A 20635-nucleotide genomic window follows, 5' to 3' on the forward strand; every position below is an offset into this window, starting at 1 on the left:
TGATCACCAAGGAAACCACTCCACTTTCCATATGGCAGGTTTCTTTTTTTTTTTTTTTTTTTTTTTTTTTGGAGATAAAGTAAAAACATAATGAACACAAAATACGCATACTAGTTAAAGAAAATAGCTGCCCTGTAAAAATCTGCTCAGTAAAAATATTTAAACTGTTTTCTTGTGGTTGTTGCTTTTTGTTGTTGGTTTGAATTGTAGTCTAGATCAGCTGGCTCATGAAGCTTTCAACAGTTATTGTATCTGATCCAGCTGGATCTTAGGGTAAAAAGAGGCGACATCTCAAAAGCACTGAAGCCAGCCTGCAAAGATGCAGAATATAGATGAAAAAAAGAAAAGAAAAAAAAGAAACACCAACAAAAAAAACCCAAACTAAAGCAAACTCACAGAGTTCGACAGCTACTAAGGCAACTTTTGCCAAATACAATATAAGCCCAAGTATATTGCAACACAACTATATATTAATTTAATAAAATACACAATATAGCTTTTGTACACATAACAATTTGGCTCAAATGCACAGAAATTGCAGTAAAATCAATAAAAAATATGTCAATATGTTTTTTGATGTAAACACATCTAAATTGGATACATTTACACATATAATGATATTATGTATAGTGAGAATGTGAAGGGACATTTTCTTGTTTATTTATATTTTTGGATATTTGTCTTCGAAACAATGGCAGTGTCCTTTGTAGTTCTTTCAGTTAATACCCTTCTCTCGACCTCAACTCCAGGACACTTTTCGTTTAGTTTCCTCATTTCTTTTTTTTTTCTCTTCTTATAAAATGTATAAATATTTTGTTAATATTTGGACACTATACATGGATTCATACATACAGTCATCTATATAATCATATAGATATTATCTTTTCACAGTTGAGGAAAAATGTCCCTTTTTTTTTTTTTACAACTTGCGATTGCCTTAGGGCAGAGTCACACACATGATAATTCACCGTACACAAGGGACTGAAAGCTGATGACGTACATGTATAGGACAATTCCACAGATGGACAGTTGTGTTTAAGCATTTCTGCGTATGTGTATGTGTGTGTCTGTGTGTGTGTGTGTGTGTGTGTGGGGTGGGGCATCAGTGCGTGTGAGTGTGTGTCAGCATATGTTTGCGCAAAGTGTAGTGCACGTGTGTAAACTCGGTGCGTGCAGCTACACTGGTCAGCAACATGAACATTTAAATAGAGGTGTGAGACAGACACAGCTTACACATGTAGCTACAAATGACAGGTGAAGCATGGTTACACTGTTAATAATTCTCCTTCAGTGGAACGTAGAAGCCACTTCAACCTCCAAGTTCGTAACAAACCCCTGTGAACACACACACCCCTGATTAGCCAATCTTTTCAGACACAGGATCCGTCACACATTAAACACTTATATTAAATTCAAAAAAAGATAAGGTCGGTTTGTGTATCTCGGGTGCTTACTGTCCCAAATAGATTAGAATTTGTTTCCGTGTCCGCGTCGATTGTCGCATCTGACCATAAATAGTCCTTTTTCGTTCGTTTTTTTTATGTCCATCACATACAACAGAAATCCACCTACACACTTAAATATGTAGGTTTTCACGAGACCATGAACAACACACTTATGAGCTGGTGGGCACTTAGATAATAGCTTGCGAGGTGCCTGAGGCATAAACCTCTGCAATTTGCTTAGGAATCCAAAACATAGAGTTTATAAATTCAGATGTTCAGAAGTTCCTTTTTGTTGGTAGGGATCTTAGCACCGAAACTGGTGCCGAATGACTGATATAATAAATGTTCAGTGTTTTCTTACAACAATTACAGTGAAAAGAGCTCCTGTCATAAGAGCCATTTAAGCTTTTGCAGTTTGTTTTGGTGAGAGTTTTGGCATGAGAGTTTGTGGAATAGCACCCTACTCCTCTCTCTACCGTCGGACTTCTTTTTGCTGCAGTTCTTTGTGTCACTTCCTGAGCGTGCCAGTGGCTTCACTGCCCCTGCAGTCTTGCAATAGTTTGTCGATGTCTCTCACCACCTGGTCAGCGTCCATTCCATCACGGTTTGCGTCTGGCTCCGCATGCTCCAGGGCACACTCCATTTCACCTGCTGCCTCTTGGCTGATCCTAGAGCGAGCCTCTGCGAGCACCTTGGCCACTGGGTCTGAAGGAGGCAAGGATGGGTAGACCCCCTGGTCTCTGGTTTGTTTGGTTGGTGACAGGTACTGACCATCAGGAGGCCCGTAGTGGCCAGAGCAGGTGGCCAGAGGAGGTTTGCCTTCAGCCCCATCAGCAGGGCTTTTGACTGAGGAGCAGGGAGACATGGTGGAGCAGCCCTTGGTAGGACTGCCAGAGGCTGAGGGTACCTCTTGGAGCAGTGGGCTGAGAGCACGTTTCGCCTTCAAGTAGGGCTTGACGTTGGCAACCAGGATAGTGTGGTCACGTCTCTCTTTGCCAAAAGTACAGAACGTTTTCTTGCCATTGGGGTTGACAGTCTCGTAGGTCTCTGTCTCTGGCACAGTCTCCATCCCTGCTGGCACAAACATATTGTTGCGGTAGTCAACACCCTCTGCCTGGTTTCCTCCAGTGGGGAACTGGGGCATCCAGCAGCGGTCAGAGTGACCGAGTACCCTGCACTCCTCTGTACAATTCAGACAATCCTCATCTGCAGAGAGAAATAAAGGGAGGGGATGGATGGAGAAGAAAGCGATATGCATGTCAGTAGTGAGCACAGAATCAAGTAAAACCACACAGGGAGAGGGTAACAGATTCATAGAACTATTATGGAACTGAACTGCACAAGAAGTTGGAACCTTAAAAGTCTCAGAAGTGGAGCCAATCCTAATGAAATTATGTAAAAAAGGAAGAGTCCATTCAGACTGTCCCAATTGAAACACACATAAATTTATGAACACTTATGCACATATAGTACATGCACATGGCTTTTCAAGGGGACTGGGGGACACCTGCTAGCAATTTCCAAAGCTCTGATCAAGGGGATGGCAAAGCATACAGAAATGATGGGGAGGGAGCAAGAGGAAAAACAACAACAGTTGAGGTTTGGCAAAGGCATAGTGCCGTTATCATAAATTCATGTCAGTGGGCTTTGAAGCCCTCCCTAGACGGAGAGGCTGTGCCAAATGGCTTGTGCTTCTTCCCTGTGTGTGTTTGTGCCTGTTTATTTGTGTGCTCTTGTTGCTGGCGTGTGTGCACGCATGTGTGTATAAGTGTGTGTGTGTGTGTGTGTTCCCCTCTTTCATCTCTATTCAGAAGGATGCACACTCTGGCTGATTATGGGAGTGTTCATGCCTGTGTCAAATGGATCCAGAACTTGGTTTAAAAAGAATAATAATAAAAGAAGAAGCACATTTTTTTTTCTCCATTTGGGCATAAGTGAAAAAAAAATGTGAAAAACAAACAAATAAAACAAAACAAAAACAGAAAAAGAGCATCTGTTGTTCCATAAATGGAATTTTTCCATTGGCTGGGTGGGATGAAATCAAGAGGACACACAGAAAGACAAAAACAGTTTCAATGCAAATGAAATTAACACAAACATCATCAGCTGCAACTGTGAAATATACTGTAAAAGTGACTGAAAAAGATTGTCATGTTTTTAGTTAAAGAAGCATAAACAAAAAAATGGAAGAGGTTAGGCAACCTCACACGGGACAATTTAACAGCCATCTCCAGTAAAACGCAGAGGTTACTTTGCACAAAAATCTAAAGAGCACAAGCTAATTGCATATTCATTTTGAGATATGTGATGCATCTCTTTCTGTTTGTGGAACCAAATTTAATAAACAACACATTTCCAATTTCTTGTAGAAATGTAACACTAAGGCAGCTGTCTTCAGGGAGAGAAATAAGGCAGTTCTAGTCATAGGATTTTCAAGTCTGTTTCTATAGCCCAGTAAAAGTGTGAGCAGAACAGGTGGCAGACAGAAATAATGGAACATACCCATCTTTCCAGCTCATTTTCATTACATTTTGTCACCTCTTTCACCTTTCTGGCTGACTGTTAATGATTTAAACCTTGATTTGTTCATTGTTGCACACTAAGTTTGCAACCGAGGCGCAGGATTTTAGAAATCAGAGTAATTTATCTTCTTCTAATGAGCCTGTTGTGGTTTAAACTCTGAAACTCAAATCAGTAGGTGGAATTCAGGAGAATTTGTTAACAAGGGGATTCAAAGTGTTTGCTTTGGCTTTGTTTTAAAGGCGACATTAAATGGAGTTAGAATGAGGCTACTAAGAGCAGCATCCCGCTATTATTTTCAACTAAATGCGAAAAGACAACATTACTGTTAAGAGCTACAATGCTACCCCATCAATTCCATTATGCAATGCATGAACCTCTGCAGCACGGTGAGAGTGCTGCTTTAGAGACCACAAACTTGGGACTAATACAATCTTTGGTTGATGCGAATGAGCCGGCAGAGTGGATGTGCTTGAGTGCACTTGGCTAGGCTGTCTTTGCTGCGTTGTGGGTCAGCAGTCTAGATTCCTAAGAGACTGCCCTCCTAAGCTGTAGAGATGAGCTTAACACTTCACAAATGTTTGAAGAAGCCAAACAGTGCTGGCAAAGAGAGCTTGACATTTCCCATGTCAAAGCAGTCATCTGAAGAGGAAATAAGGTGAGCTGGAAAGCAGAGGCCAGACCAGTACAAGATGGACTACATTTAAATAGTGTGGGGGTGAGTGCCTGCATCTGTGCACACTGAGAAATGTGAGAGAGTGTGTGTCTGTGTTTTGTGCAAAAGTGATTTGGGTAAGAAAATATAAACAACATGTCAAAGCACAAAGATCGATGATTCGGTCCAAAGCTTCAGCATTAAAAAAAATCCACACAAACAAACAAACAAACCTAAGTGCACTTTCCAACAACAACACACTGTTATTGTAATCCACCACCAAGCTACAAAGTACAGAGAATACATGTAACCACACTTGGTTAACAACCACCGCCTGTCACAACCAATGTGCATGAATTCCACACACAAACAATTAACCTGGCCTCAGCAACGTCTTGACGCTCTCAGAGGTGATTGTCCATTCAGCGTGTGTATATTAAAGTATAAATAATCCATGCTGACATATTTCCCTCTGTTTAGTTGGAGGAAACCACTGATAGATTATTCATGTCTCAGCTGCACGTTCAACCTTGAGGCGTTCTCCTCATATCTATGCCTACCAATATGACATATGAGAGCAGAGGTGACATTCATCTCTCTGTCTCTCTCTCTCTTTCTTCACCAAGGCTCCACCAGCTCTCTGGGATGGGCAGTAGATGTCTGCACCAAGGACACATTTGCCTGTGTTAATATGGCCACCAGGGGCATGTTCCTTTCCAGGTTGTCTTTTGGGATTATGTGGTCCAATATAAAGTACACAGACAGAAAATCCATTCATCTGAATTGATACTGCAATATAAATATATACTATTTTGAAGGAACCGCATTGTCCGCATTATATCTCATCACTATTCCCGCTTATACTGTCCTGACACTTTTGTTCGGCATCTTCAATTTGAAGTCGGTATTCGAGGTATTTGTTGTAAAATCAAAACCTTGAGATAGCATGAATATTTACACCATGCACAGAGAATTTTTATCATTCGTTGTTCATTCATTTGCAAAGTGGGCGCAAATACCAGGCACTGATATTATAAAGAGAAATGTATTTTCAGACTTCATCTTACATTCGAGTCTTGAAAAGGCCATTACAGCTTATAAACACAGTGTCTGTGAAATAAATGGTAAAGCCATGAAAGACAGGAGGTGATCCACTCATATTCAGGAGAAATTTGAGATGTCTCAGTGTGGAGGATGACCAGAATCATCAGAAAGAAGAGGTAAGATTCAGCTTTGGCTTCAAGGAAATGTGTGGCTGAAACAGTCAGACAGCTGATTTTTGTATCTTTGCATCCCTATTGTAGACACTTAACCCGAATCCTTTATTGAAATCAGATATTTATTATACCTCTACTGCGAGCAAAAAGGTTTAATTCCACACACACTATTTTTTTTTTTAAACTTGTGAATGCTTTTTTATAACAGAGAAACAGAGCTGCTACCTTTAGCAGGGTTAATTGCCTTCCTTAAGGGCAGAATTTCAAGCATGTGCAACAATGACTTTGATAGGACAGCTCTGTAGCTGCCAGTTATCTTCATTGCTAAAAGCACATGAAAACAGATATAAAAGTCAGGAAGCTGCTCGAGGAAATATTTCAGCAATAGCAAAAGGACACACAGTGTCAAAAGAAAGCAAATAAGTACGTGATCCTGGCTCACTGTTTTATTTTTCAACATCAGATATCGATGTGCCTTGTAAGAACACCCAGGCTAAGATAGGGGTGGTGAAAGAAAAAACAGAGATGAATGAAGGATTTTAAATTGTTTTCTCATTTCAAGGAGTGAAGATGATCCCATGTGCATCTCTTTAAAAATGACTTTTTGGAGGCGGATCTTCCCAAATAATAATCCGAATTAATTATTTCTGTGATAACATTAAAACAAAAGCAATGTGTCACATTACAAGCTTAGCACCAGAAAAAGGAATCCATGTAACAGAGGGAAGTAACTTTCTAGTCTGCTTCTAAAATGATCCATTCTCCACTGATTATATTGTCCTGTGGTGTGCAGTGTCGAGCCTGATCGATATAGGATTTTTAAGACCGATACAGATAAAATCTGATATATGGGCTGATTATTTTTTTGTCTTTTAGATACTCAAAACATACAGACTTTCTTATGTGTACTTACTGAGTTAATATGCAGTTTAAAAATAATCTTATTTTATTGTCACAACAAGCCATGGATTATTAGTTCGTGCTGCACTGTGCTGCGTTTGTGTTTCAAAATGCCATCTGGACAAATTACGCAACATTAACACTCATAACATGGTTGAAGGGAGTTTCTCCTGTATCTTCTTTACTTTTCAAAATTTTCATTTATTGGCTTTTAAAAATACAGATACTGAAATATCTGCAAATAGCTAATAGTGACCGATATATTGGTCCCACCGGTATATTGGTAGGACATATGCATAGTGTACTCTACGTGTTCCTTTTGAATGCAGTAAGTTGATGTTAGTAGAAATACCATGTAACCAGCACCACTGTTAAATGGTTTAAAGGGTTGTCCCAAAAACAGGTATTGTGAGAAAGAGTTACAATTCATTTATGAGCACAGGATGAATCAATGCCATTGTAATGTTCTTCTTTTCTTAAATTTTGATTTACATTTTTGTCTCCTTTCAGTTAGTTCAATAGGCCAATCTGAAGATCTATAGTGCTGATGCTGCACTCTACAATAATGCAGTAATACCAGGAAACTATTCTGAATCTATTTGATATGAATGACAACTGATTTTCCAGTGCTAGATGTCAAGAAAGAATTAAGATGATGTTAAAAGAGTTAGAAATGTAAACCCCAACAGCCACTGGATTAAAGAAATTTGTCTCAAGCTTTCATTTAGTAAGTGGTCATATGCAATCATGTTGTCTTACCATTTCATATGTTCTGTATAATAAAAATTTCCAGTCATCTCAGCAACAATCAAGGTGTTATTCTTTAATGAGCTGCAAACACCTATCATGCCTACCCAAATTACAAAACAACAAAAAAAAAACTTCCTCTCATTTGCTCACAGAAAAAGTCTTTCTAAAGTAACACTTCATTAATGAGGACTGGGTCACATGACATGAAACATAAAGTGGGCAAAGCACTGACTAACAGAGAGGCAATGGTCACATTTCTCTAAATAATGAGTTGTTTTTTCTAATTTAGGGCAGAGCTAATTTTTCAAAGTTTTAGGGTGGATGCTTTCAGTATGGTGTGCATAGGGTGTGTGACTAAACCTGTGGGTGTAAAAGTGTGCTTGTGTATCAGTGTGTGTCATAAAGCACGGTGTGATTTCCCTAAACAGCCTTTTCTCCCTCCAGACGCCTGCCCCCCTGGCCCTACATGCCCATCCCTCCTCGCTTTATTACCCAGCTCTGTGATTAATGTCCCTCTGTCACACACTGTGGTTCCCGGGAAGGGAGGGATGAACCAAGAGGGAGGTGTACTCAAAGGCTATCGCTAGCAAAAACATAAGCAGCAAGCTGAACGCTGGGCAAATCTGTAGTGTGTTAAACTCCTCCCTAAGTTCAGGAACTTGTTAAAAACTTACAAATCATTTCATAAATCTTTTTTACCCTCGTGCACAACTGGGGAGTCATTAGACAGCTCTACGAGCGACTGAAGTAGCCTATGGGACTAGAAAATTATCCAGTGTAATGTCATTCCATTTATGTATATCTGCGGTAGCATTGTGGTGAATTTCTCCCAACCCACCCAAGGTGGACAGGAGGAAAGGCAGCTGACGAATTGCGCCGAGCATCTGTGACAGACCATGACTGCACCTGTTCACCTGGGGGAGCTCACAGTGTGTGTTTAGGCGTGCATGTGTGTGTCATTTTCTTTTTAATCTCCTCACCTACTGCTATCTAACCCAGCTGATCCATCCATGTACACCCCCCCCTCCCACACACACACACACACACACACACACACACACTCACTCCTGCATCCTCAGCCAATCAGGGTAACTAAATATTTGGACTGCACAGATGAGAGAGTCTCCACTCTGACTGAGCCTAATGTTTGCTAAATATCTGACTTCTCAGGTCGCCAGTCGACCAAAAACAGTACTTAAATAGAGAATTTCAAACTTTGGGTCTTAACGGACAGACTGTGCTGTATTATCTTTTCAAGAAATCAGCTGACAAGGTAGACTAGAGGGGCCACATATGAAAAAAAACACATATCAAAGATAGTAGCACTGATGGAATAGATTTTAATGTAAATGCTTTTAAAATCTGTGGAAATGGCATTATGTCATAGGGGAGGGAGGGGGGAGCTTTATTTTGAAAACTCCCTTTTCTCATTTAATCTGATGTTAAGTTTGTGAGGGACCTCAGAATGTTATGTTATGCTGTTTCTTCCAGATAAAAGTCAGTCTATATTCCTTTCTAGTTACACAGTTTTGGTGTGGTGAAAATGAGGACGTTACTCAAGTGAATTACTGCATCTGATACTGTTATGAGTCTAAAACAAAGCTGCGCTGGGAATGTTGGCTCTTCTCTACAGTTGGCCAGTATGTTTTGCCAACTTAATTTCAAGAGGCTGGAAAACAATGGTATTTCCATGAAACTGCTGCTTTGGTGTACTCATCACAGTTTGCTAGGGGACCAGCATTTTACACTGGTCTACTGCTCTGCTTGAAAACCAAAAAAAAAAAAACCAACAGTCAGTTTTGTCTGTGATGTGATATAAATTGGTCATTTGAAACAAGATGAAGTTCTAAATGCACTTTTTCTTTCTTTTTAATGAAGCTCTCCTTATTTACTTTATGTTCCTGCTAAATTGTGGGATCAATCTAATGTAAAGCGCACCTTAGAGATGTTGACTGAATAGATCTGTTAATAGATCTGTTTTTTGTTTTTTCGTGTGCGGTGGGTGATTTTGCACAATGAGAAGAGTAGTCCTCTCCAGTGTGATAGATTTCATCTCAGTTGGAGGCATAAGAATACCGACTTATAGGCAGAAACGCTTGGCAACGCGGTGGGGAGAACTGGGTGGCTGGCACAGAAGAGACAGAATCAAGGGCAGATATCTTAGGATCAAACACGTCCTCTCTTCAGGCGTTCCCTCATGAGCTACAAGTCCCTCCATCAGCTAATGCCTGGCTAAGTTGTTCAAAGAACACCTTGGGGAGGGAGTCTTTATGCAAAGGAGAGAGGGGGATAAAAACCCAAGAGGAAGAGGAAGAGGAGCATAAGCTCATATTCAAACAAAAACAAACACATAAAGCCCAATCAATGATGAGCAAGCACTACTGTGTGCTGTGGGTGGCAAGAAGGGCCTGTGGGTTGTGCAGATGAGGAGCATCCAGGCAGCCGGGTTGATGTTCTCAAATAGCACTTTCCCTTTAACACAAAGCAGCAATGAGGGCCCTAAAATGTGGGATGAAGTCCTTATAAACACAAATTTGTTTGCAAATGACCTATCTGGTTTTATAACAGCTGCTGCATGTGAGCGCACATGCCTGTGTATGTGTGTGCCTGTTCATGTCCTGGTGGAGTGACCGCTTAAGAGTTTTCCAGTGTAAGTGTGCAGGTAACTTTAAGACATGTTGATTGTTTTTTAATGAACCTACTCGGTTCAAATATGAATAGAATAGCTTTCCCTGAATTTAGTGTGTTTTCTCAGCATGTTTTAGACTTGTAATTCACACATAATCCATGAGCTCCCTGATGCAATATCAGTTATTGAAGATTTCTGCCAGGTTATTTGTTAGTAAAGGTCAGCCTAGGGATATGCTTGAAAAAGAGGTGGATGTCAGCATTTCTGTTATCTGTTGACAAGCAAACCTCAGACTAGAAAAACAGGTTCCACGGTAATAAACATTCATGGTAACCTATTAAAGGCCAAAAGGAGCTGAGAACAGTAAACTGATCAAGTTCCCACTGCCGTGTTAGAGAAACCCACTCAGCCAAGTTCTGCGTGTTCAACAATGAGGCATTTTCATTGCTCGAGACACAGAAAGAGAGGAAAAGAAAACTAACTGCACAATGAACAAAGAAAAAAAAAAACTTTCTTTTTGCTGTGCATACAGCAGCTCTGAGGCTTCAGTGTTCACAGCAGTCAGAGGCACTCAATAAATATTGTATGGTCAGTCAAGACAGATCCTGGCCATGGACAATCCAAAAAAAAAAGAAAAAGGAAAAAAAAAAGCGTCTTTTCCAACCTGTGACTTAAGACCTTGTATAATTCACATTTCCTCTGGCAATAGATCGCTCCTATTTCTTTCACCCTGTAAGTGTTTTAATGGTGGAGCAATTGCAGGAGAGTAGCCACAGGGAAGCTATTAGATATAGATGTCTGACAGGAACAGCCCTCAGACATCTATCCTACTGTCATTAAGCTATTTATACCTAGCAAACAATAAATCTGAAAATCTATAACACTGAAGAACATTACCCATTGTTTATACAGGGAACTCTACAACAACTCTGCACTGATCAGCTGCAATACCATTTGTTTATCATATGTTCATTTAACAAAGTATAATGTTGCCAGAGGTCAAAGGACAATCCCTCAAAAATATACAGCTCTAGGTTAAGGTTAGGTTAAGCACTGTATATGCTATGAATGTAGCATATACAGTGCTCAAAATTGAACCGGCGCACTCGACTTCTCTGAGTCTGAAATTAATCAAGCATAATGTTTAATCACTAAAACAAATAATGTGCTTTACTATTTTTTTCTGCTTTATCGTGAAACTTTAAATTTGAACATTCACGGAAAACATCAATAATTATATTTTAATGTTAAAATGATCATTTTGATTAAAGAACACATTAAAGAACAGAGAAAAGATTTTAGTAATTACCAATACTGTTAAATTAACTGTAAAAAATAAATCACCTATCCAAAATCGTATCCTTTTTTTTTTTTTTTAAGTCTTTTACATTGAAAGCATGTAGGTCATTATAATTTAAATTTGGAAAAATTTCTTTCAAAAAAATATCCACAGGCAAGTAATTGTTTCAAACGGCTCTTCATGACTCCATGGCTGCATGTTTGCAAGCAAAACAAGCTCTTGCCCTCTAAGCCGGGCATGTCAACAAGAGGTAACAAAGACAGAAAGTTACAGGTCAGTAGGATCTTGCTGCCTTTACCTTGAGAGAGACATGCAGGGTGGCACAAAGGGTGGCAAGGAGACAAGAAAGGAACTTATTAGAAGATGAGGCGAGAAGCGTGGTGAATCAGTGGCTAATCCTCCGTTTCCTCTAAGCCTGTGTAATTAGGACATGGGGGATTGCACCGTGACAGGGGATGCTTCTGGACCGCCTTGCTTTTTTCCCCCCTTCTCTTTTGTTTATTTCTTCCCCCTTCAGCCTGGGTTTATGGCAGTTTGTCATCTAAATATAGTGTGCTTGTGTGTGCCTTGTCTTTAGAGTGTGCACATCACAGCATGTTCACTCATAAGGAACACAAATAGACACAGCAGGCATGCACAAGGCTTTATTTCTACTCACTACTACTTACTGTTTGCAGATGTGAAGACAGTGCACTCTTTTTTTTTTTTTTTTTGCCTTGGTCTCTGCATGACACTTAAATCGTTTTGGGGTATATTTGTGGGAATCAAATGGGCTTTTCAGTTAAACAGCACTTCTTCCACCACATGCAAGTTCAAAACAAATGCAATGCATTCAAAGGGAGCCTATAGCCCAGGAGCCTCAGGAGGAAGAAAGCACAGTATGGACCAGACATTAGAGCAGAGACCAGAAAGGCTGATCAGCATCCTTCTGCCTGTTAACAGCCTTAATCTACTTCCTTCCCCCAGTAGACAGCAAAGAAAGTTGCCTTGGCCCATTTAGAGAGAGAGAGACGGTGAGCGCAAGAAATAAAGTGAGAGAGAGAAAGAGAAAAAAGGGAGGGGGCAGGGAATTAAAAAAAAATTAAGCCGAGAGAATCTATGACTCACCAGCTCATTACCGAAATCCTGTTTCTATCCAAGGAGAAAACAGGTTTAAAACACCCTATTAAAGAAAGAATGAAAGGAAACCTTTTGTTTCTAATTCACATAGGGTCGTCTTTTGAAGTGCTTCCCTCCAACAAATTTTTACATTTTAACCATGCTGCGTTAATGATCCATTTCCATTGCTCTAGAATTGAGGGATCTTTTCTTAAACTGACTCAATTTGTTGCCTAAAAATAAAATGCTGTGGCCCTGTCCTGATAAACCAGCCTAAAGCAACAAGGAGAAGTGTGGAGGTTTCATTCGGGCAACCCGTACAACAAGAAGATCAACTAGACATAAAATGATGTCACATTTACTGAATTAAATCACTTCCTTTTATTGTCTTCCTCTCTCTGTCTGCAGCTCTGTTTGTCGCTCTCTTTTGAACAAAGGGATTTGAACAACTCAGAGTGTCATGGCTTTGTGCAAGTAATCATTCCCATGTGCGCTGCTTTAGCGGGATTAGGGAAAGTGCTTCTGACGCTCTGTCTCCACAGAACCATCACTGTAATACAACACTTACACATAGAGTGTAAAGCAGAATAGTACCATCCGTACGTGGTTCTCTCATAACCAATGATGTTGATTATTCCTGCATTGGGACTGCTGATTCCAGCTCAGGTCTGAGATAAGATGTATTATAATACAAAAGAAGGGCAAATGGAAAATTTTGACAGGTTGTTGCCACTAGCAATAGCATTTCCTTTGTAGATAAAACAGCAGAGCTTCACCAATATATCGGTGGGATCAATGCATTGGCTGATATTAGCTATTTGCTGATATATTGGTACTGGCCTTTATTACAATCAGTAAATGAAAATTTTTAAAGTAAAAATGGAAGATACACCTTTCAACCAGTAGTGATGTTTGTACATTAGAGGGCAACAACCAGCTGATCCGAGCAGAATCGGGAGGAGCATAAATGAGTAATAAAACAAGTCTATTTTTAAACTGTGCTGTTATATTGTCTTAATAAAGACTCTAGGTAATACATTTTTAGGGAAGGTTCATGTGTCTGAAAGAAAAAATTGGTCAATATATCAGATTTTTAAATCGTCAGGTATCAGTATCGGTCTTCCCACATCGGTCGGGTTATACTAAACAAGTCAAACTCAAGAAAAATAGGTGACAAAACCAAAGTGGGAGAAAACCTAGAAGATTAACCTCATCACTGACAGCACTGAACTGGGGTTGTCAAAAAAAAGTTCAGACATTGTGCAAGAGAAAAAAATGTTGATGATTTCAAAGTCAATGCAGCATGGACAAAATATACCAATTTAAAAATTCTTGATACCAAAGTCTGTCAGAACCTTTTCTTACATATTATTGGACATGATGATGGAGGACAAAATCCCGTGATTTGCAATTGCATTCGTTTTTCTCAGACTAAATTCTACAGAATTGACAAACCAACCAACCAGAACCTTTTGCATAACTCAGTGACACTCAAAAACGTGTATTTCTCTTACATTAGTTCAGCTTAACTAACAGCATCCATAACTGGATGAGAAAAAAAAACACTGTGAATTTAATCATGTACCTGACATGACACCAGTTAGATGTTTACAAACAGACTAATCTGGCAGACCAAGCCTGCTTGTTAGAGTGTGCATCATATTTTCATTTTTCTTCCACTTTGACTCACTAGAGCACAGAAAGTCAGTCTGTCTGTATCATTCGTGTGTAAACAGATTTCCTTTAATCAGAATCAGCTTTATTGGACGAATGTGTATACATACAAGGAATTGGATGCTATTTTTTTTCTTTGCTCTTAATGTAATCAGAAGAGGCAAACAGACAATAACAACATGACACAGGCAATAACAACACATATAGCATATTTATTTGTGCAATGGTGTAGAGTGCAAAGACACTGGAATAAATTATAGAATAAATAAGGAATGGAAATCTGGTTACTATATATACAGTATATGCATGGGGACCTGACAGTATAGATAGATAACTATAATAAAGGCACATGTTAATGCTGGCTACATTATTAATGTACACTGTTATCAATAAATGATATATACTATATATGATATATATTAAAGTTAAAATGAATCTACTTCTTCTGCACGATCATTAAGAGAACTGTCATATAAAAAATAGTATTATGACTTACTGTCATAAAATGGGATCACCCACACCCCGACTGCCTGCTGAACGCTGGAGTGAAGCTGCCAAAAGAGGGAAGTGAGTGCGAAGTCACACCAACTGTAAAGCTACCTGCCACCCCACTACTCTTCATGCTTCAGCACATGCACTCATGAGACTAATATGTAGAATAAGAAAACTGTACACTTTAGCATGTAGTCATTTGATCAATTGTGCCAGTGACCCCCCCCCGAAGGATGTTGGCGGGTGTTGAACAGAGGTTAAGTGGAAAGGTGAAGTGAGGTAGGTTGAGTCGATGGTGTTGGCTTTCTCAGCCCCGGGGCCTAACACATTTAGAGAGCTAACTGACACACTTTGGATGTATTAGCAACAGTGAGCTCTGCCAGGCTCTCCTCTATTTCTGCTGCGCCACCTCCTCCTCCATTGCCGTCTGTCTGTCACTGCAATCTCCCCTCCATGCAGAAGAACATGCCTAGTGTTTCAGCAGCATTGCTTTAGCATTGACGTTCCTCCATGCACCAGCCAAATTGGTGTTTGCCGTCTAGACACTGGTTGCTTATGTCTCTGTATGGATGAATATACGCAAACACTAACACTCTCACTCATCTGTTTATAAGCATGATTAGATTAAAAGAAACTGACGGAAATGCAATAACAGTCTATTAGTATACCCGTCAGGGAGGATAATCATTTCAAATAGAAATGCGTTTTCCATCTCACTATCTAATTTATACTTTCTTTGCTTCTCCATCTGTTTCACTCCTGAGACTAGAGGGTTATAAGCATGAGGCTTTAAAATAGGCTGGGTTCAAGTCCAGGCCGCTGCAATAAAACACAAATAAATAGAAATATATAACAATAAATACCTTTCAGACTCAGCTCGCAGGACAGAAAACCCCAAGGCTGGAGGACCCCAGCTCTCGCTGACAAATGTATGCATTGAATTTGAAGGTGAGAAAAACAACTCTTGTCAATCTGCACTGCCCCATTCTATGTGACGCTTTAAGATTAGGGTCAAAGATTAGAAGGCTTACACAAGATAAGAATGGGATTAAAGGAGCTCAGAGATGTAAAATCACAGATCAGAGAACCACTAAAAACACACCTGAATTGTAAACAAACTCATAACACGGCAGCCACCTGTCCTGCTGGACAACATCAACATCATGGGGGGGAAAAACAAAACAATGTATTCCTGACAAGAGAGAGGGAAGTGGGTATTATGGAAGCAGCATCCAATATTCCAGAGAGGGATTCAGCACACATCAAAGGCTGCCTCTGCAGTAAGTCTGTTAGATTTGGGATTAATGGACTCCAGAGGGGCCTGGACACACACACGCAGGCACACAAACTCACAAACACACACGCGCACACACAAAATCCACTACCACAACTCTGCCTGATAAGATTCACAACCCAGGCTAGCAAAGCACTGCAGTGCAGACTGAGTATCTATCCTAGTAACTCTCCTCAGTAGACTCTCAACTGCAGTATGATACAGTGTTACAACATGTGATAAGTCAGCGAAGGCTGTGAATGTAATTTCTTAACATTCTAGTAAATGTTGGAAAATAAATACTTTGTGCTTCCAGGTGATTTGAGGCCAAGAATTCAATGAATGCAGCGCAGCTTCTTTCAGCCACGTTTATTAGATTGTTTGGACAAGTTCTTTATTTTGCTTGTCAAATTACAAAGCACACGCCAGAAACGCACGCATGCCTGCACATGTGCACACACAACCGTAAGTTGCCTCAGAGCTCCAATGAGTTCATGCAAATTGCGAAAATGCAAATACGGGTGCTAAGGCTCAGCTGGCCTCTGATGCATTTTGAGGAAAACACAACAAAAAGAGGGAAACTCAGAATGAATCTATTACGCTTAATCTCGACACACAGAAAGACAGTCTAATCCGAAATCTGACTTCCTTTCCACCCCAGTGCCCAGCATCTCCCCATTTTGCCCCCCTCTTCCTGCATCCTGTGCCCTCTGGGCTAAAACCACAGGTGCAGGCAAATGCAAACCACTGGGTGGAAAATGCTCGTTGACAGCATTCTGGTGTGTTTGCGATTGGTCAGTGAACAATGAGGGAGTTTCCTGAACCACTTGTCGTGCTGATGGAACAGCTGGACACCAACACCAGACACAGATCAGGGTGGGAGTAGATCATGCAGAACAACAGGGAACTTAAGACTTAAATGAGATTCAACAGAGCTTAAGCTTAGTGTCATTTTGCAAACCGTAATTTACAAAGAAAAGAAAAAAATCAAAAAGTCCCAGTTTGTTGCTGTTTATGTTTCACATTGCTAATGTTTTTTTTTTTTTTTTCCTAGCAAACAAGGTGTACTGGATGAAAATTACATCTCATAAACTGCTGAATTTTTCAACAGATCGAACAAGCAAATGCTGGATCCTTTTTAAAACAATGCCAACAAATAGAGGTGATGTTCTCAAACAAATGGCACATAAAATGCATATTTTTGTAATCATTTTCATAATTTAGCACACCTTCAAATCCATAAAAATTACAACCACAGATTTGGGCCAATGATAAAAAAAAAACCTCCTTAGGTGGAGCCTGGTCTGATTTAAATCTGTGGTGCCATCGTGGCAGAAACTGAAGAGCTCTCAGTCTCATTGATTTTCTTGGCAACTTATTTCCTCGATCATTAAAGAGAATGAAAAATAGACTCTAAGAGTAAGAAAACACTCCGAAAACAGTCAAAATTGAGCACAATTTAAAGCTTCACACAACAATAAATTGGTTTGTTAAGAGACTTTGTTAACACTAACAGCCTTCTTTCATTGCAGGTTAACATCCACATGTCTTTGCTAAATGTGGTTAAATGTTGAATTGGCTGCAGCCTTAAGTATTGGTGGATCGCCAGGAAATGTCTTAAACCCACCAGCGGACCAGAGTTGGACATCAGTACAATACGAATGATTAGTTTAACTGACGAATGTTTCTGGTGCTAATCCTATACATTCCTAATAATCCATGAGACCTTCAAAACAAAGCTTGTGATGCCTGAGACAAGCAAGAAGTTTGAAGAAAATTCTCAAATCATTTTAGATAAATTAACTTCAAGTGGTACAGATTTCAAATATCTGCCAATATTTCCAGTATTGGCATCTCAGCAAATTCAACCCAAGAGCAGGCCATCCATCCATCCATCCATCCATCCATCTATGGCTGGTAACTCTTTCAGTTGCTTATGTCAAAGAGCATAAGTCTAAAATCAGATAACGAATTTGCCCAATCTGACATTTGGGATTTGTGCCACAAAAATCGCCTTTATTGTTCAAAAAAAAAACACTAGCACTAAATTACAGATTGGAATAAAGGCAAACCAGGCATTTTTTGAATAATGTGTTCTGGACAGATGAATCAAAGATAGAGGATGCTGCTCTCATCTGCACTTGCAGGGGGCGACAAGTTCTCAGCAGGTCATTACGGACAAACTTCTGATCAGGGCCTGACTCGACACAACGTGAGCCTGTGTCCTCCAACACATCTACCTCTATTTTCATTTATGTGTTTCGTTTGAGTCATATTAAAAGTTAGAGGAAAATCCCCTACAAAGAGACATGTTTGGTGTCGTTTAGTAACTGCATGATGCATGTTAGGTTAATGAATAATCATGTTAAATTATCAAGTTAAATATATTGGCCATAATTTTTGCAATAATCAAGCAGCTTCGGACCAACCTTGAAGTTTGGATGCTGTTTTGCGTCATGAACTTGAAAACTTGCAGTCATTTGATTCAACTATAAATTATGCTAAGAGTGCTAAATTTAATGAGGGGTCATATGTCCGAAATGCAAAATTGAATTGTAAGCTGACTTTTGACAGGCTAATGATCCTAAGAAATAGCTCAAGAAGATAGAAATGATGGCTTAGAGTGGCCAAGTCAAAAAATAAATAAAATAAAAATTTCCAGATTCCAATTCTAATGAAATGTTTTAAGAAGAGGCAGTACCTGCTATTGTAACATCTCACAAGTGAAGCACAGTTGGAGACTTGTGAAAAAAAGAAGTTTAAAAGAGGTCATTTCTTCTATAAAAGGATGTTATTAATTGTATTCACATAGTAATAAATTTTTTCTGGAATAAATGAAAAGGATAACTGGCCTTGTACTGTACCAAAGATCAGATGTCTGCCTGTCTAAATTCATCAAACTGCAAATGTCTGTATACAGTAGGATTTGCTGTAAACCATGAATTAATATTTGAGCATAATTAATCAGCTTAAAACTGAAATGGAAGATGGTGGCAATCACCTGTTGTTTGGTATGTCTTGAATTCTGATGTGGTTGCCTAGATACAGCAACAGCCTGTTTTCCATCAGCCTATGTGTACTATTTCAGTGGCTCACTCTGCTATTGTCTCCCTCTTCTCTTTTGAGCACCAACACACTGGCGCACAAGTACATGCAAGCACAAAACCCACAGGCACGAGCACGCCCAAACCCGCTCTCATCCCGAGCAGCATTATCACAATCTAGGGAACTAGATTATCCCTAGGCTCAAAACTTCATCCTCTTTGATCCCCACTTGGGAGGGGATGAGAGTCAGCACAAGGGACCATTACTGAGATTTCCCACTTGTTAATCAAGGCAGATTTTGATCACCTCCAGGGGCAGATGGACAACTGTTTTCAAAACATCACCACAGAGTGGGAGCTATGCTATCAAGGAAACCTCCTGCAGCAATGACAACCCAGCAACGATGCTAAGATCCCACAATATTCTCAGTGGCACTGATTTTATAAAACCACACCAGATTAAAAGATTTCAATTAACGTCATCCACTGTGTGCCCTTAAAATGAATAGTAGTAAGTTAGAACATATAGAGTATTTCTGCTGTGTCATGTTAAGATACTCCAGTAAATGCTTTTAACTTCCTGCAATAAAACCGAAACTTAAAGGGATCTGGGGGATATGTCGTTTGATCAAATGTTTTCTTTAAACCTGTTACAGAAAAACCTACATATCAGCAAAACACCCATCCATCTACCTCACCGTGGTTCTGAATTTCAATGAAGCACATGTGTGCAAACCCAAAGGGGAGGCGTGAACACCCATAAGCACTGTAGGAAGATCCATCACACTTAGTTGTTTACACTGCAAGCCTTCTAAATCTCCATAATAGATCTTTGTTGTGGTTTGAGGTGGGGCGGTGAGGTCAGCTGTTAATTGGCTGCTGGTAATTACAGATGCATCTTAAGCTTGCTGACATTGTCCATGGGGCTTTGGGGACCCTTGCAACTAATGCACCGCGGAGACGACTGCAATGTACAGAAAATTACACAACTCTCACTCGTGCATACTCAAGTAGCAATTAAAAATCCTCCTGTTAAGTCTAATCTAGTGTTAACCCCGTAATGCGGAAGCCATACGAACAGCATTTACAGTTACACAGTACAGTGTTTTTTTTTTAACACATTAACAATCAGATCAATCTTTCTTTGCCCCACCCATGTTCATGTGTGTCATTCTTCAGCTCTTTTTTTCCTTTGCCAGTAGCCACAAGGGTGCTTCTCCCCCATCTGTGGGGCTGCTTCATGAAAAAGAGAGGCAACGCAGGGGCATTTGCAGCCACCCAATTAAAGTTGCGTTGGCCTCGCAATTCCTCAAGGTATTGCCATGTGACAGTTTAATTAACCAAGCCTCTTATCTTAATTTAGCAGGATCAAAAAGTAACAAACTGAGGTTATCGGAGAAAAACACTCCCAGTCGCCATTCTCACATACTCACAAAGAGGCACATATACACATGCTCTCAATCTCCTTCAGTAAGGGAAAGCTATAGTGCTTTGTCAAGCATGTGAAAAAGATATTTGATGAAATTCATGCGGGCTAGTGCGGCCATTCACAAACACAACAAAGTTACATTTATGTTACAAATGGATCATCTCGTATCTACTAGGGCTCGGTCTAATGGCAGTCTTTTTATGCTGCTA

At 39.8% G+C, this 20635-nt stretch overlaps 1 protein-coding gene across 1 annotated transcript in view; it reads right to left on the reverse strand.

The window, feature by feature from the left end:
* Positions 1–788: 788 nt before the first annotated feature.
* LOC115775945 (protocadherin-17) overlaps positions 789–20635 on the reverse strand; it is a 60899-nt gene continuing 41052 nt past the window's right edge. Inside the window, exon 5 of the mRNA XM_030723487.1 lies at positions 789–2651. Coding sequence (XP_030579347.1) covers positions 1954–2651 — 698 coding nt within the window. The 3' untranslated portion in view covers positions 789–1953. The remainder of the gene's footprint in view (positions 2652–20635) is intronic.

The sequence above is a fragment of the Archocentrus centrarchus genome, chromosome 3 (assembly GCF_007364275.1).
Source record: "Archocentrus centrarchus isolate MPI-CPG fArcCen1 chromosome 3, fArcCen1, whole genome shotgun sequence".
NCBI classification, from domain to species: Eukaryota; Metazoa; Chordata; class Actinopteri; order Cichliformes; family Cichlidae; genus Archocentrus; species Archocentrus centrarchus.